The sequence below is a fragment of the Halichoeres trimaculatus genome, unplaced genomic scaffold (assembly GCF_033239565.1).
Source record: "Halichoeres trimaculatus isolate MK-OKI-2021-1 unplaced genomic scaffold, fHalTri1.1 fHalTri1_scaffold_20, whole genome shotgun sequence".
NCBI lineage: Eukaryota > Metazoa > Chordata > Actinopteri > Labriformes > Labridae > Halichoeres > Halichoeres trimaculatus.
The window spans coordinates 10,035,094-10,052,634 of NW_027437198.1; the positions used below are offsets into that span (position 1 = coordinate 10,035,094).

General features: G+C 45.7%; 2 protein-coding genes across 3 annotated transcripts; one reads left to right on the plus strand and one right to left on the minus strand.

Moving 5' to 3' along the window:
• The first annotated feature begins 53 nt into the window (after positions 1-53).
• Positions 54-8,835, plus strand: LOC141809054 (uncharacterized). Of its 2 annotated transcripts, XM_074695866.1 has the most exons (10): positions 54-2,284; positions 2,863-2,921; positions 3,097-3,201; positions 3,323-3,448; positions 3,582-3,721; positions 3,857-4,025; positions 5,017-5,145; positions 5,239-5,374; positions 5,472-5,614; positions 5,837-8,834. In XM_074695866.1, the coding sequence occupies exons 1-9, from the start codon at positions 531-533 to the stop codon at positions 5,590-5,592; spliced, it is 2,739 nt and encodes a 912-aa protein (XP_074551967.1). In that variant the 5' UTR covers positions 54-530; the 3' UTR covers positions 5,593-5,614; positions 5,837-8,834. The 2 variants fall into 2 exon arrangements, with proteins under 2 accessions (XP_074551967.1, XP_074551968.1); XM_074695867.1 differs by lacking the exon at positions 3,097-3,201 and having other exon boundaries at positions 5,837-8,835.
• Positions 8,836-10,753: 1,918 nt separating this feature from the next.
• Positions 10,754-16,447, minus strand: LOC141809823 (properdin-like). The gene is made up of 11 exons (XM_074697022.1): positions 16,332-16,447; positions 15,564-15,702; positions 14,830-15,005; positions 14,523-14,690; positions 14,245-14,442; positions 13,995-14,162; positions 13,545-13,736; positions 11,811-11,984; positions 11,526-11,723; positions 11,323-11,434; positions 10,754-11,214 (listed from the first exon to the last, which is right to left on the minus strand). Exons 1-11 carry the CDS (start codon positions 16,390-16,392, stop codon positions 11,094-11,096), a joined length of 1,707 nt encoding a protein of 568 aa, XP_074553123.1. The 5' UTR covers positions 16,393-16,447; the 3' UTR covers positions 10,754-11,093.
• Positions 16,448-17,541: the final 1,094 nt, after the last annotated feature.

Consider the following 17,541-nt stretch of genomic DNA (forward strand, 5'->3'; position numbering starts at 1 on the left):
GTGTTTATTTATTGATCACAAACACAGAGACGCGCGCGCGCACACACACGCAAGGAGAGAGAGGGAGGAAGAGAGACCTCCGGTCGTGACGGAGGCTCTCCGGTACCGGGAGGTGTTCTGCAGATGGAGGTTTTACTTTCTTGGTCCAACAAGCCTCCGTGGATCAATCTGCTTTGATCGATAATTGATGCCGCCGCTGCGCAGCCGCCCCGCGCGCCCCCCTCCATCATCACATCCGTGTTGTCTGACCGGAGGATGAGTCGGTAGGAGGCTAACAGCGAGCTAACGGTACAGAGCAGCGGCACCGGGCGCTTTTCTCATGTCTCTTTATGTATTGACGTCGTTCCGCGGAGCCGTTACCTTCACGAGCCGGTCCGGACCGGCTGTGGGTCGGTGCTCGGTGGGGAGCCCGGTTAGCGAGAAGGATGCGGCAGCTCGTTAGCCCCGTTAGCTCCGCAGCTGTTTATTTATCTCGCTGTTATGTAAGAGCAGAGCCAGTTTAGCTTCCGAGCTAACGTTAGCCTGTCAGCATGAATGACGCGCAGGGAGACCTGTCTCCAGACTTCGTCCTGATGCGGCTCGTGTCCGCGGCCGAGTACGACCGGCTGGACGAGCCCGACGACCTGATGTCCGGAGGGGGCGGCTTCGGGCCCGTGAAGTCTGTGCTGGGTCACCACGGCGGCGGCTTTGATCTGGACCCCAGCGGCCCCTCGCCAGGCCTCGGCTCGGCCTCACCGCACTACAGCTCGCCGCTCCCCGGGAAAGGAGAGCTGGACGGCGGACTGATGCTGACGCAGGCCCCGCCAGGCTCCGAGGCTCCGCTGTCCCCACCGCCACCCGAGGACTTTGCCGTAGCAGCTCAGAGGTTTGTGGACTACCCGGTGCAGCACGGCTCGGGGGGACACGGATCCAGGGCGCAACTGATGGTGTTTCAGAACCTGCTGCGGTCCGGAGACCGGATCCTAGAGTGCGGATTGGAGCAGCCGCCCCAGGGTTTCCTTCAGGAAGATGCAGAGAAACAAAGACAGCAGCTGGACTCTGGTTCAGGTCCTGGTCCTGGTAGCACAACAATTGGTCCTGGGCCTGGAGGTGGGAGGGACCAGAACTCACACTGCACCCCCTCTGCAGAGGAAAACCTGCAGCCACAGCCACAGCTTCTCCAGTGGCACCCAGTCCTCAGACTATCCAAGGGGTCTGATGGATCACACACCCCCCAGCAGGGCATTTCAGCCCTGGACCCAGAGCCTGGGTCAGTTCTGTGTCACCGACACCGCCTGCTGACAGACCGACTGGCCAAATGGCCCCCGGGCCTGCTGGACCAAGCTCTGCGTCTGGGCCTGCTGGAGCCCAGGAAGACCTGCTCCTCTGGGGGAGAGGACCCAGTTCTGGCTCTGGCACGGAGGCTGGGCCAGCTGGGTGACGGACGGGAGGGAGAAGGGGAGGGTGGCGGGGGATGCTCATGCCACAGTGTGCTTGCCTCTGGGACAGGGGGCGAGGACCCAAGTGAGACAAGCGATGCCCTGCTGGTCCTGGAGGGTCTAGGGTCTGAAGAGGTGGGTGGACTAGAAGAGGAAGGGGACAGAGACACAGGGGACATGGACATTGAGAAAGGAGATGGGATGGGGAGTGGAGGGGGGACATCTGGGGGAGCTGGGCCCGTATTTTCGAGCGGGACACTGAGCGGTCTGATGCGGCAGGTCCACAGGCTGGCTGAGGAGGCGGGAGTCTGCACGGATCAGTCCTGCCGGTCCTCTCTGGCAGTACTGGGTGCTGCAGTGTCCCTAACCCCCTGTGTAGACCCCCGGCCCTCCATCAGCACCACCACCCCACCCTGCCCTTACCCTTCTGCCCACCCTCCGCCCCCCCAGGCTGCAGCAGGCCACAGTGGTCTCCAGATGTCCTCTGACTCTCTTCGGTCCACCACCCCTGCCCCGAGCCCCCGCCCCCTTCACCAGCACCAGTCCCGCTCACAGCCCCAGAGCCGTGCCACTACCCCTAAGCTCGGTGTGGCTTCAGGGGGCATGGGGCGCTGCGCCTCCCCCCTGGTGGTCCTGGAGGGGGATTTGGGAGTGGGAGGGGGAGAGAAGACACAACGGGGAAAGTCCAGGAAAGGGGGGTCTCTGAAGGTCAGACTCAGTAAGCTGTTTAGAACCAAGAGCTCCAGTGGGGGGTCGGGGGGTCTGCTGGACAAGAGGCCGTCTTTGGCATCATCCACGTCGTCAGGAGGGAGTCTGCTGGATGTGTGGGGGTCCACCTGCAGCACAGCGGAGCAGGACAGCAGCAGGTACGGCAGCGACTGCTTCATGTTCGATTGATTGATGACCTCAGCCAGGACCTCAGTCCTCTGAGGTCTGCTGTAGGTCAGACTGTGCGGGGGGGGCATGTAAACAGACCAATCAGGTGTCAGAGTTCTGACAGTTTACATAAAAGATGATCATTTGAAAAGTATTGATTCAGTTTATTTTGTTTTTTTTCTTGATGCTCCCTGTTTCTTCTCTCGTTCACAATCTTTTTTTTTACTTTTGTCTTTTCTTCTTCAGTCTCCTTTTATATATATTTGCATTTTGTTTTTCCCACTCAGATGATATTTTTGGGGGGGGGGGGGCAGCAAAGTGAAATCATATATTTTTTTCTTCCTTCATTTTTTAATCTGGAAAATATCACAGTCATGTTCTGAGTCCATACCTTTCCATATCGCTTTGTTGAACACTGCATCGTGAACAAGCCTTATTCCTGACTGGTTGGTGTAGACTGACACACTGCAGCTGGAAGTAAAGATGAAGATGATGATGATGATGATGATGGTGATGATGATGGTGATGATGATGGTGATGATGTTGATGTTTTGTTTGTCTCCATCAGGCTGCAGGTCAGACCTCACAGTGCCTTCTCTCCGGTGCCCTTCACTCCTGCTTTCACCGGTAAGAGCAGCTCAACAAACTGTTCCTGTTTCTGTTTTTACCTCCAGACTTCCTCTTTCTTCTTCTTCTGTGGTTTCCGACTGAACTCTAACATTCTACTTTTTCATTTCTCTGCTTTAACACCTGTGCGTGCATGCGTGCGTGCTTGCATGTGTGTGTGTGTGTGTGTCTCCAGGTGAGACGGTGTCTCTGGTTGATGTGGATATCTCTCGAAGGGGGGTGAACTCTCTTCATCCCCCGACGCCACCTCCTCCTCCCAGACGGAGCCTCAGTCTGCTCGGTACTTTTCTTCTTCTTCTCTCCTTTTCTTTTTCTTTTCCTAGCCGCTTGTGTTGGCTATTCCTCCTCAGCTGTGTCTGGGGAATGATCATCTTCTCTCTGTCTTTCTGTCTATCCTGCAGATGATTTCGGCGGTCCTCCACAGCAGCAGGGTCCTTTCAGTGGAGCGTCCATGCAGTCTCTGCCCCCCAGACCGATGGCCCTACCTCCCTCCCTCAGCACCATCCAGCACAGCCTGAGCCTAAATGGTGAGACACACACACACCTGATACATACAGCTGATATTATCAAGTTTTGCTCTGGAGGTAGGCTTTACTGGAGGTAAATTCAAGTGTCTGAGAGTAAAATCTGCTTGTTGCTCCTCCTCTGTGTGTTCATCAGACACCTTCCTCAGAGGTTTACCCAGACCCATCCCTCTGCGCCCTGACGGACAGCACCCGCCGCCAAGACTTGTCCCCCGCTGCCCTCTCAGCCGACCTGACACGGGCAGCTTTGCCACCAGCCTCAGAGAGCTGGAGAAGGTGGGTGGGACCAAATTACTGGAGACCAAGTTAGGGGAACTTAAATCACCTGTTTGGACAGAGGTGGCTTATTTCTGTGTGTGTGTGTGTGTGTGTGTGTGTGTGTGTGTGTGTGTGTGTGTGTGTGTGTGACAGTGTGGTTGGTACTGGGGCCCGATGAACTGGGAGGATGCAGAGATGAAGTTGAAGGGGAAACCTGACGGGTCGTTTTTGGTTCGGGACAGCTCAGACCCACGGTACATCCTGAGTCTGAGCTTCAGGTCGCAGGGAGTCACACACCACACACGCATGGAGCACTACAGAGGTAACACACACGCACATGAACACACATGAACATATATTATCTCTGATCAGAAACGTATGAAACAAGGCATGTGGTTGTTCTATGATAGGACATATATAGGGATGCACTGATATGAAAATTTTGGCTGATACCGATATTAATATTGTTGTTATGGCCGATAACCAATAATTACCAATGTTAATATTGATATTGGTAAAAAAAAAAAAAAATCTGAGGTGATATTGCGGTAGTTCAGAGAGAAACAGCGGCGCCATCGTGAGAAAAGAAGACCATGGAGAGGATCAAAGGATGGAGCATCCGGGATGAACGTGATCAAAAAAATATGTTTTGTCTGTTTTTTGGATCAAAAACAGGAAGAGAGACATAAGATAAGAGGGTCCACTCTTATTAGGTAGTTTTGGTGTTTACATATTCATAGAAAATAAGATTATTTTGGTCTTGAAAGATCGTTGAAGATACTCTGAAAATGCCAGCAGCTATTGAGTAAATATTGGCCGATACGTAGGGATGGGTACCTTTCACATTTGAAACGATACGGTACCGATGCCCGGTACCTGGCAATCGGCATCGGTACCCAACGGTACCAAGTTCCGGTACTTTTTTGTGTTTATGTGGTAAAAAATATCAATTTGTTTAATAATGAAATATAAAAAAATTCAATTTAACAAATTTATTTTTCAATTTATAACCTTGCAATGCTGTGTTCATGTCCAGCATAGAAAATCACGTACTCTTACACTCCCTCACAGTCACAAGGATGCATTTAGGTACCTAAACATGGTACCTTTTGATTTTACATGAATCGATACCCGGTAATTTTGACAGAATTCGGTCGGTACCTATAAAAGTACCTAATTTCGTACCCATCCCTACCGATACGGATATTGATACGGATATATCGTGCATCCCTGGACATATACAAAGAAAAGACTTGGATTTTTTTTCCATAATCTGTTTGTTATTGATCTGCTCTGTCTTCCCCTTCCTGCAGGGACTTTCAGTCTGTGGTGTCACCCAAAGTTTGAGGATCGATGTCACTCTGTAGTCGAGTTCATAGAACGAGCCATCATGCACTCAAAGAACGGAAAGTTCCTCTACTTCCTGCGCTCCAGAGTCCCAGGTAACCTCCTGCCTCCACCTGTTGGTCTGTCTCTCCTTTCCTCAGCCTGTACGAACGTGTCATTTTTATAAACTTTTTTTCTCTGGTCTTCAGGTCTGCCCCCGACCCCGGTCCAGCTACTGTACCCTGTGTCCAGGTTCAGCAGTGTCAAGTCACTGCAGCATCTGTGTCGCTTCTGCATCAGACAGTTGGTTCGCATTGACCACATCCAGGAGCTGCCGCTGCCCACGTGAGTGTTTGTCGGAATGTTTGATTTTAGATATGAAAAAGACAAAAGATGCCTGGATCACTTAAAAAAAAATACTTGCCAATCTTTCCCTCTGTAGGCCTCTGATCTCATACCTGAGGAAGTTTTACTACTATGACCCGGAGGAGGAGATCAGTCCCCCGTTAAAGGAGAGGGGGCTGGAGCCAAGCAGCCAGCCGGGGGTCCTTTCTCAAACGTAGCACTGGAGGCTCAGAGGACCAGGTGAGTCTCTGCAGTCTGAATAATCAGGAAATAAACTGCACATTAACACCCAGGGGAGCAGACTGTGATGGGGGCAACATAATCCTTAGTGGATCGAATTGAGGCAGCCTGTTGTTTTTGGATCTAAATGTGAGGTTTCAGACAGAAGTGAGGGCGATACAAAAGTAAAAAATAAGCTTGTGACGTATTAAACTTGTCCCTTCCCTCCTGCTTTCCTTCCAGTTTTTTTCTTTTCTCTGATTTTTCTGCATTTTTCGGACACTGGATTTCTGCTGGTTGATCAAAACATCCCAACTTGACTCACAGAGCTCAGCCAATCAGCTCACTCCGCTCCGTCCTGTATCTTGGCGGGTTTCAGATGATCCTCCCTCCCCTGAGCACTCTGATTGGTTCCTGGAGAGTCGACAGGGGAGGGACAGGGGATGTGGAGACTCCGCCTTTCTCTTATGATGTCATCACCGAGCAGCTGGACTAAATAATGGACACATGACATCACTGTTAGCAAAGATGCTACATCTCGATAAAACAGAACACAACAAAAAAAACAAAGAACCTCGGTGAGAGGAGAGACACTTTTTGTCGCCCCTGGGATCCTTTAAAGTCCAACTCAGCTGGAAATGTAAAACGAGCTGCGATCGACTTTGTGAAACTACACGGTAACACTTGAGGTCTTCCTCAGTGAAGAGTTAGGGGTTGAACTTTGACATTCCAACACGTTAAATTGAGTCTAAACTGCAACGATCAGGAGGATAAATTACCGTACAATGAAAGCTAAAGATTTAATGAGTAACAAGATAAATTTTTAAAAATACAACAACCTCAAAGTCTTATCAAACCCACCAAGTAAAACACAGGTTGACTCTGACACAAAAGCAGAAAAGTTAATCGGTACGCTTAAATCTTTGAGATAAAAAATAAACAGTACCTTCTTTTAACAGCAGAGGGCGCTGTCAGCCTTTACATTTTCTAGTTCTTTTCTCCCCTGTACAGACTTGGCTGCAGCAGGTGAAGGTCTTGCCGTGAAACACTCTTCACCAGTGTTTCCCACATGTAGACCTGAGTTGAATGTACCGTCACAGACCAACTTCCAGTGCATTATGGGTAAATGGATAGAACATTATCATGTTTGGTTATTTAGGTGGTTTGTAGACGATGTGGACTGTTTTTTGCAGTCAGGATGTGCTCATAGAAAAAGTTTCAAGCAACACAGCAAACAGATATTTATTTAAGGTGATATAGATGTATGGTTAAATTTCTAACCCCATATGAGTTTTACTTTTAAATCCAAAGTGTTGACGTTTGTTTGTCATGGATTTCGTAAAAGTTACACTTTGATAAGAACGGGTCAGTGGGTGTCCTCTTCACAGAGGTTACAGTATTCCCAGCAGCGATGACTCAGCCATGACCTACTCCCAACGTTTCTCAAAGAGGATACTTTCAAAAGGAAAGGTTAAAAAAGAAAGTAACTTTAAAGAAATTCTTTATTTCTATCAACAAAAAATTTGTGACAAGAAAAATTCAACAGAGGTTTTTTGGTTATGCTGCCAGATCATTATGTTTTATTACAGGGTTGATTGTTCAGCTCTTAGATCTACTTCCTGATAACAGAGTTGAAGGTTTCAGTGCTCTGTTTGGTAAAGACACAAAAGTAAACAACCAATGACTCTTCAGGCTGAGAAAGACCTTGTCAGTGCAAACATCTGATGCAAATGTTGGAGAATTTGCTAAGTTTACTTTGTTGCTAATTTTTTTGAATATTATTTGTTGTCATGTTGAATACATGGTTAAAGGTACTTCCACTTTATCAAGAGCTGGGCTGGTCACACTGGAACAGACAGACATGAATGAGATTTATTACTAATTTAGTTTAAGTTGTTTGCGTCGGACACAGAGATGGTCGTTTTGGTGTCAGATCAGTGTCTGCGTTTCTCTTCGTGAGACTTAAAGCTAAGCCAAATGTTTGCACTTTAAGGATGTCTGTAAACCCAGAATTGGCGTCATGCAAGTATATCAGTTGATGTTTTATCAGGAATGCTTGAACCAAACTCCACTTATGAAACAAACATTTTAAGTTGTTTTGTCAACGTGCAGAATGTTAATGAATCTGCATCACAGTGGAGTTATGTCAGCATCCTGTCAACATGTTAATCTGTTTGTTAGGAGTTCATACTCCTGTCACAAGACTTTACTGTGACGTATGAGATGCAGTGAAACTGTACAACAGTGGAGGTTCGGACAGTCACTCCACGGCTGAAGGTTGAATCCAAGAATCCAAGTACTGAGGGGACATCAACCTGACTGCGTGCATGTTTGAGCCCAAACATGAAGGAATTTGATTTATTCAATGGGTTGAAAGTTTAAAACGTGAAATCTGACTTCAGTCCCTATGATGAGAATTGGTGTTGCCTTGACTAAACTTAACTCCACAGCTGCCCGTTCAGTCTGGGTTTGTGTTTCCTGCAGGACTTGAAGTTGTACTTGAACAAAAATACGTCATGAATATTTCATTGGGATAATTTGAAGAGGCAGAGCATCTCAAACAGTTTGATGAGTCAACAAGTTTGTAATGTTTTTGTTTTGTTCCTGAAGTTTTGTGACATTATTGTACTTTAAAAAATATCACAGTCAAACAAACACCACAAACAGACAAATGTCCCGTTGGAGACAAACTCAGGATCCCAGAGGCGACTGGCCGCACTGACTGCTGTGGCTACATTACCAAAAAATGAAAAACAGTAGAAGAAGAAAGCTTACAGCGAAGACTACTGAACTTTGTTTCACTGGAAGGAGCTGGTGTTTGGATGAACTGGACTTTTAATGAATCAGACACTGAAGGAGTTCTGAGACTGGGAACACTGGAGCTGGGACCTGAGCGCCCTGTGGGGACACTTCCATGATGTCAAAACAGAGAGGGGGTGGGGCACAATACTGCACACTGACGGACTGATGAAGGAAGGGTGTGTGTTTTGAGGAACAGTGGAGTCGTAATCTGTCATTTTGTGCAGTCACCTGTTAATAAACAGTGTGGGCGGGGCTTAAGTTGGTCTTTTCCATTTATTCAGGTCACAAAACATAAACCTAGGATTAATAATCCTATTGATTTTTCACTCTGATGTGACGTTTTTATGATCACTTCCTGTTTTTGCACAATCTGTTCTAGTTTATCTTCAGAGTGTTACAAAAACTTTACAAGACAAGCGCTTTTTTTAGAAAGCCTGTATGTAGCTTCCAGGCTACACACACATGCATGTTAAATTTGGGGTCATGACCATAGACTGTAAAAAAAATGGAAAATGAGTGAGGTCTCCACAAAAACTGCTCCCCCTGGTGACTGGCTGCAGTATAGGTTTAAAAATACGACTTTCCAGTCGTCCCAGATGGGCTGTGGTCAAACATTAAAAAATTAATACTCCTCGTAGAAATGTTTCCCACGTCTGATTGTTGTGGTGATTTGAAGATATCATTTGGCTGCCTTGTATTCAAGTCCTCTTTTTTCTTAAAAGTTTCGTTTTCATTAGTTATACGAGGTTAAAAACGAGGCTTTACGTAAGGTTTAACGATGATTGACAGCTGCTGTTATCGTGTATTTTTTTGGGGGATGTGTCGGGAGGTATAGTCAGGAAGTGATTCGACTCCCAAAAGAAAAAAATTATTATTATTTTTGTCACCCAGCTCCACTCAGATTCTCCCAGAATCCCTCATCATCTCTACTGCGCAGACTCTGGCTCCAAACTGCTACAATGGTGGCACCTGAGAAGGGGGTATTTTGGCTTTAAAACCGCACAATGATAAATGGCGGAGCCACGCTGACCACTCTATATACAGTCTATGGTTATGACACAGAACCACTGATCTGAGGGACACAGAAAAGTTGTAAAAGTAAGTAAAACATTGTTTTCTTTTAAGGGGTCACACCTTGTGATAGCCTTTCTAGTACTTGGATTTCTGTAATATTTACCGTTAATGTCATCTTATATTTGGGAATCAGCCAAGCCAAATCATTCGGATTATAGCATATTTATCATAGCTGGTTTTGAAAAAGAAAACCCTGTTTTCTTACTTCAACAGCTTTTCTGTGTCTGTTGGGATAAACGTCTGATGGAAAACCGCTCAAATTGTCCTCTTTAATCTTCCGTTGTGGCTAGGGATGGGTACCTTTCACATTTGAAACGATACAGTACAGATGCCTGGTACCTGGCAATTGGTATCAGTACTCAACTGTACCAATTTTCGGTATTTTTTTGTGTTTGTGGTACAAAATATCAATTTGGTTAATAATAAAATGTATTTTTTCTTTCAATTTAACATATATATTGCTCAAAATATAACCTTATAATGCTGTGTTCATGTCCAGCATGGAAAATCCCCCACCCTTACACTCCTCCACAGTCACAAGGATGCGTTTAGGTACCTAAACATTGTACCTTTTGATTTTTCTTGAATACCCGGTGTTTTGACAGAATTCGGTCGGTAACTATAAAAGTACCTAATTCGGTACCCATCCCTAGTTGTGGCTGTACTTCTGTTACGTCGCTGCGTTTGCGTTCATGTCGTGGCCATGCGACAACCTCTGGTCTGAAAATATGAGACAATGGGGAAGTGCTAAAATTCAGTATCTGGTTGAGGCTGGCTACAGAAGTACTAAAAACCACATCCACACTGTCCAAAATACCTGATTTCTGTACCAGCACACACAATATGGAGGGTGAATTTTTCTTAGGCAGCAGTTAAAAAGACATTTGGAACATGACTTTACCCTGTTAAGGCACAGCTCATCCGATCGACAGGCATCCTGTACCCCTTAATGTGGAGGTTCAAAACCTGCCTTACTTCCATTATGGCCCCTGTTGATGGTTTACTTCAAAACTGTGTTTCAGAAACAAGACACGTGACGACACAGACACTACATCTATTTCTTATACAGTCAATGGTTGTGGCTTTTGCGTATCATCTGACACTTACCAGCCACTGTAGAAATGTGTGTTTATGCAAGTGTGTCTGCAAAAGAGAGCGATCAAGAAGGGTGAAGCAACAGAAGTGGGTTTTTTTTATTTTGAATGTAATTTTGCCAAAACACAAAAAACAGTCAAGTTTAAAAAAACACAAAACACTTATTCAGACTTTTGATTATTAGACCTCTTAAATGTATGATAACAAGTTTGCATCTAAGTACAGCGTTCAGGAGAACATTTTTAAACTCAGCATGTAGAAAAAAAGAGTTGGCGCTGACTCTTGCTCAAAGCACAAGACGTCACTTAAAGTGTAGCTTGATTTACGGCTGAGTGTGTTGCCAGTGTGTTTTATCAGTGTTGAACTCCACCCCTGAATGTTAATATAAAGTAAAGACATTCAGAGTGCGAATGTCATCCCTTTACTTGCATGAAAAAGCTAAAAATCACCATGTTTATGCTGTTAAACTCATCTGGAGTCGTGTTGGTGACTGTGCCATCATAAGAGAGTGTTACTGGTGTTAGAGTCATCAGTTTTCAGGGCAGGCAGCGTTCAGACATGGCTGCGTTTCAGGCCTACTTCTCTCGCCACAGTCAGCAAGGGGTCTCCCAGAGAAAGTTGCCTCCTCCTGCGTACGGCCAATTCTGAGGCTGAAAAAACACACACACACACACACACACACACACAGGTCACCCTTCACAGAGCTGTAGGTAGTCTCTCCAATGAACTGCGATGCTCTGCAGATTCAGCAGACTCACCTGTAACCGGTGTAATCCAGTTTGCAGTGTCTCACCCTAAAGCGAAGGGATCTTTGTCCACAAGGGGGTCGACACAGACTCCATGGCTCCCAGTCTTCCCAGGTACCCTTCACTGTAACACACACATCTCTTTCATTTCTTTCTGTTCAGCTCTTTGTTTACTCTGATCACAATGTTGTTTACACAGTTTAAGCTCCACCCACTGGGACAACCCTCCACATCGTAGCAGACCCGTCTCTCCGTTAGCGATGTCCCACTGCAGATGGACCCGTTGTGAGCTCGGTGAAGACACTCACGCTCCCGGGTCTGACTGCCGCCAATCTTCCGACAGTTGATCTTTCTGTCACCAAATGGGTATGAACATTTATTCCACTGTGACCATTCCGACCACGACCCGTCCACTGGAAATACACAGAAGATAAAAGTTTCTAAAATCATTCAGATGATGTTTGAGTGAGTGAAATCAAAGATGAGAGTCTTGTGTGTACCTGGACAGTGGACACCAGTCTTACAGGTGCTGGTGCGACGACTCTCCCCAGGACATGGCTGCCCACCATGTTGGGGGGCGGGGTTTTCACATCTCCTGATTGACACTTGGAGCCCCACACCACAGGTAACGGGACAGGGGGAGAAGGGTGACCAAGGCCCCCAGTTTCCATGGACTGTTAAGGAGGAATGAGATGACTAAGAGTGTAATCATGTTCAGCCTCGCAGTGTCCCCTGCTCACTCTGTCTCACTCTCTTTATTCCAGATTGTTCTTTGCCATCTTGATTTCCGTCTCTTGAACTCTGACTGATAGCCTGATGCTTACCCTGAATCATTCCAAAATCAAATAAATTAATTTTTTCCTCAAAGTTCTGCACACAAAACCCATAATGACTACATGATTTTTTTTTATTTCTTAAAAATAAACTAAGTCATCACATGTCCATAAGTACTTACAGCTTCTGCCACAAAACTTGAAATTGAGCTCCCGCCTGTATCCCGTCTCTACTGATTATCCTTGGAATACAGCTTAACTTAAGTCCACCTGTGGTCAGTCCAGTTGATCGGACATGATTGGGAAAGGCATATACCTGCTTATATAAGGTCCCACGGGTTCCATGTCGGGTCACAAACCAAGCATGAAGTCAAAGTAGTTGTCTACGGAGACAGGATTATGTTGAAGCACAAATCTGGGGAAGGGTCCAGAAAAACTGAGGAACCTGATGGACACTCTGTCAGAGCTCCAGCAGTCCTCTGGTCTCTTTCAGAAGGACAACCATCTCTGCAGCAATCCACCAATCAGGTCTGTACGGTAGAGTAGCCAAATGGAAGTCACTCCTCAGTAAAATGCACATGACAGCCTGGCTGGAGTTTGCCTAAAGGCCCCTGAAGGACTCTCAGACCATGAGAAAGAAAATTCCCTGGTCAAAGATTTAAGTTTTTAGTGTGAATGTCAGGCAACATGTTTGGAGGAAACCTGGCACCGCTCATCATCACCTGACAGTGAAGCATGGCGGTGGTAGCAAAATGCTGTGGGGATGTTTTTCAGCGGCAGGAACTGGAAGACCAGTCAGGGTTGAGGGAAAGATGAGTGCAACAATTTACCTGCTTCAGAGTGCTTTTGACCTCAGACTTGGGTGGTAGTTCATCTCTCAGCGGGACAACAACCCTGAGACCACAGTCAAGATATCAAAGGAGTGGCTTCAGGACATCTCTGTGAATGGTCTTGAGTGGCCCAGCCAGAGCCCAGACTTAAATCTGAATCTGAAAACGGCTGTGTACCAACTCTCCTCATCCAGTGTGATGGAGCTTGTGAGGTTCTTCAAGAAGGAGTGGTTCACACTGCCCAAAGGTAGGTGTGCCAAGCTTGTACCATCATAATCAGGAAGACTTACGGCTGTAATTGCTAAAAAAGGTGCATCAACAAAATACTGAGCAATGGCTGTTAATCCTTTTGTACATGTGATGTCTCTGTTTTTTGTTTTTAATAAATTTGCAAAATTTCAATGAAAAAAAAATTCACATTGTCATTATGGGGTGCTGTGTGAAGAATTTTGAGGAGAATAGATGATTTTAGTTTACTTTTGGAATGAGGCTGGAACATAACACTGAAGCACTGTGAGAACTGTCAAGATGCATTGCAGATGTCATAGTGGAAATGAACATACATCTATCATGAAACATGAAAGATGAAAGACTGTATTAAGAAAGATAGGTGTCAGACAGACAGATATACCTTGGCAGTGAGGCAGATGGTTGCAGTGGTCTGTCTGCCTGTCCTCTCCCTGACAACTCCTCCCAGGTGGGTTGGATGAAGGACTGGGGTTGGAACAGGTGCGATGGCGAGTTCTCGTGGGGACCGAGCTTTGTGGGATGCAGGATGAAGAACATTCACCCCAGTTCGACCAGCCGGTGTAGCTCCCATCAACTGTCAGAGACGCAGAGACAGATTTCAGGATAACTCTCCTTTTCTTTGTTCAAGACAACTTTTCCCAGGATGCAAAGTGACGGGGTAATGAATTTATTTGAAGTTGAAACGTGACAACTATCAAACTTTGTACACTTAGTTCATAGTGTAGTTAAGTGTGGAAGGTTATTTTAAGATCATTTCAATTACTTTGAAGTCAAACATGAAAATCTGGAAAAGAAAACAGAGACAGACTCAGGAATAGACTGGAAGTGTCACCTGGACAGGGACTCTGACAGATGCTGCTCTGAGTGCTGGGTCCATCACATGGTCTGCCACCATACTGAGGGGCGGGGTTATCACATATCCTGTTTGAGAGCTGAAGCCCCTCCCCACAAGTCACAGAGCAGGGCCCTGCTGGAAGCCAAGCCCCCCAGTTTCCATGCACTGTCCGGACAACCAATCAGCACAGGTCAGCTTTTGTTCAAACTAAGTATTTGATGTTTCATCTTATCAATCCTCCTCTCACCTGGACAGTTTGGAAGTTCGCTGCAGACCACTTCCTGGGAGCTGTCTCCAGGGCAACCATTACCATGTGGGACAGTGTCAAAGGAAGGGGCGGGGTTAGAGCAGGTTCGTGTTCGCATTCTCACTGGAGCACCCTGGTTAGAGATGCACGATCCAGAACACTGAGACCAGTCAGACCAAGCTGTCCAACCTCCGTGAACTGAGAGACAGACGGAGAGTTTACCAGCAGACAGTCAGACAAGTGTGAGCTCACAGGTAACAGACGCACAGAGAGGTTACCTGGACAGGTAGATTGTGGAGGACATGCTTCTGTCTCCTCTGAAGGGCCGGTGCAGGCTGAGCGACACTTAGGGGGACTTAAACAGTCTCTTTTTCTCTTCCAGACCCCACCCTGTCCACAGGACACTGAGCAAGGCGACCAAGGCTGCCATAAGCCCCACGTCTCAACTTCAAACACACACACACACACACACACACACACACACACACACACACACACACACACACACACACACACACACATACAGTGATTCACCAAACCCAGTGTAATGTAATTGTGACATATCAAACATGTATGTACGCGTACTGTCGCAGCAGGTGCCACTGCAGGATACCGTCTCTAGATAGTCTTGAAGGCCTAGAGTGCCTCTAGAAGTCTGACACTGGCCATTTCCAACACACTTCCTCCTTCTCTGCTCCACTCCGTCCCCGCAGAGGACGTTACAGTCTGACCATGGTGACCATGGAGACCATGTTGGCGGCCTGAAGACACAACAACACAGAGAAGCTGGTTTTATCAAGACTTGTATTAAAACCTCAACAAACGTTTTCGGGATGAATACATGAGCACACACACACACACAAACACACACACACACTCTTTGATCTGTTCATCCTGACTTCAGGTGTCTCTTGCAGCTCCCTATAAAAATCAGTGTGAAGTCAGGTGTGTGAGTGCCTGACCCCGTCATGTTGAGTGGATTCTCTTCACTCTCTTTCATTCTCTTCATTCAGACTGAGCATCTCCAATTGTCAGGTGGGAGTGTGAAATCCAGAAAATCCTGGCTGTAAAAATCTAGAAAATGTCAGGAGTTTGTGACAGGGTGGGTAACAGTGTGATAGGCCTCTGATGGTTTGTCCTCACAAGTTTGGATGTGTCAGCTATAGCACAGAGTTAATTAGATTCTGTGTGACTAGTGTGTGTGTGTGTGTGTGTGTGTGTGTGTGTGTGTGTGTGTGTGTGTGTGTGTGTGTGTGTGTGTGTGTGTGTGTGTGTGTGTGTGTGTGTGTGCGTGTGTGTGTGTGTGTGTTTATACTGACCCACAAGAGCGGCACACTCCATCTTCTGCCTGGTAGCCATACAGAGGATTCTGACAGCAGTCATCTTCATCCACCTCACCAATCAGTTCATCACACTGACCCGAGTCCAGGCTGAAATGTGCAAAACACTGAACACACTCTACACACACACACACACACAAATCAGAACAGGATGACAGATGATTAAAACTTACTAAACTTGCAGTGCATGAATTTGAGTGTGTGTGTGTGTGTGTGTGAGTGTGTGTGTGTGTGTGTGTGTGAGTGTGTGTGTGTGTGTGTGTGTGTGTGTGTGTGTGTGTGTGTGTGTGTGTGTGTGTGAGTGAGTGTGAGTGTGTGTTTATGTTACAGAGGGCGGTCTCCAGGATTTCAACACAGGGAAGAGTTTGCTTTGGTTTCCCATAAAAAGTTACACAACTTCAGGCAAATTTCCAAAAACTCTGTTATCAATAAGTTTGTTTTGCTTCAGCAGAAAACTTCAATTTCTGCTTTAGGCAAATGTTCATCTGTAATTCTATCTCTTTCTATAAAATCTGACAGATCACTCTCTACCAAAAGTGTTTTAAAAAACAGAGCTGTACTCTTAACTCATGAGCACTTCAAATAAGACGAAATAATAACAGGCAGAGGTTTCTTTCACACCTTTTCATGATGAAATAGGTGTAAATGTTAAATCAGTTAAAATATCCTCACTTAGCTGAAACAGAAACCTGCTCTGAAATATGACTTTAACATATAACATTATGTTTATCAAATTTTCAGACTGACCAGAAAGCTCCGCAGAAACCAGCACTAGACCCACGATCAACAAAACCCTCAGAACCTGCATCCTGCTGCTGCTGAAGAGACGTGAGAGCACAGTCAGAGCAGCGTGTCTTCTTTGCTCGTTTTGTTTGGAAAAGTTTCGTTTTTGGACAAACAGGAGCGTCCATATAAGGTAAACCAGGCCTGCTCCAACCAGAGCACTTCCTGTTAGGATCAATGTTCTGAGACCTAGAAAGGAGCTGTCTGCTATTTTTCATAATGCATTCAAATAGATGTTTGAACTATAAACAAGAAATTGTTGTAAACTAATGTTATTTTATCTGTTTATAAAAAGTAAACATTTCTCATATATATCATAAACTTGTTGTATCTGAGGAGCCAAATGGTCTACAAGTTTTGGAATTTCTGCGATAGTTTTCTTTAGCCTGCAGCAACAACACTGAGGATAAGACCACAAATGTAACCCTTGGAGTCACAGGGTCAATGTTCTGGTTTTTATCACTCTTGTCATCTGAAGTGTCTAATAATGTGAACCAAAGTGGTGTTTAAGAATATTGAAACTGGAGAATGATAAAAGTCAGGGTTTATAACAGTATGTAAAAGTCAAGTCATGAAAACAGCTGGACATATTTGAAGCTCCTTTTTTCCCGCCTAGTTTAACTCCTTATGATACCACCCACCTTTGGTAAAATTGCCTACAACCTCAGTTTAACAGATAACGTGATTCTACACCTTTAGTATGATTGGCCCTTGTCAAGAGTGTGACTAAGGCCACTTTACTTTGCTGCTGCATTCTCAACAACTTGGAGGAAGGGATTTCACAACTTACAACGTGCAAAAAAGTGCAATAGAAAAGCTCCAACTTAAAAATTTAGAGAAAAAAATCCAACGCAACTTTACAGACAAAGATATATCTTATGTCACACAACAATGACAGAATCCACTGAAAAGTCACATGTAAATAGTAAAACTTTATCAGAAATTGTTTTTTTATTGGCATTTTTCAGCTCTCCATTGTAATAACACTGTCAATTATACAGTTAAACCATAGACTGCACATATAGAATAAACAGTGTGGCTCTGACTTTGACCATTGTTTTGAAGCCAAAATACCCCCTTCTGAGGCACCGCCATCTTGCAGCCAAAGTGGAGCCAGAGGAAAAAAAAAAAGTTTTATTTCTTTCTCTTGAAATTCTAATCTCTTCTAGGCTCT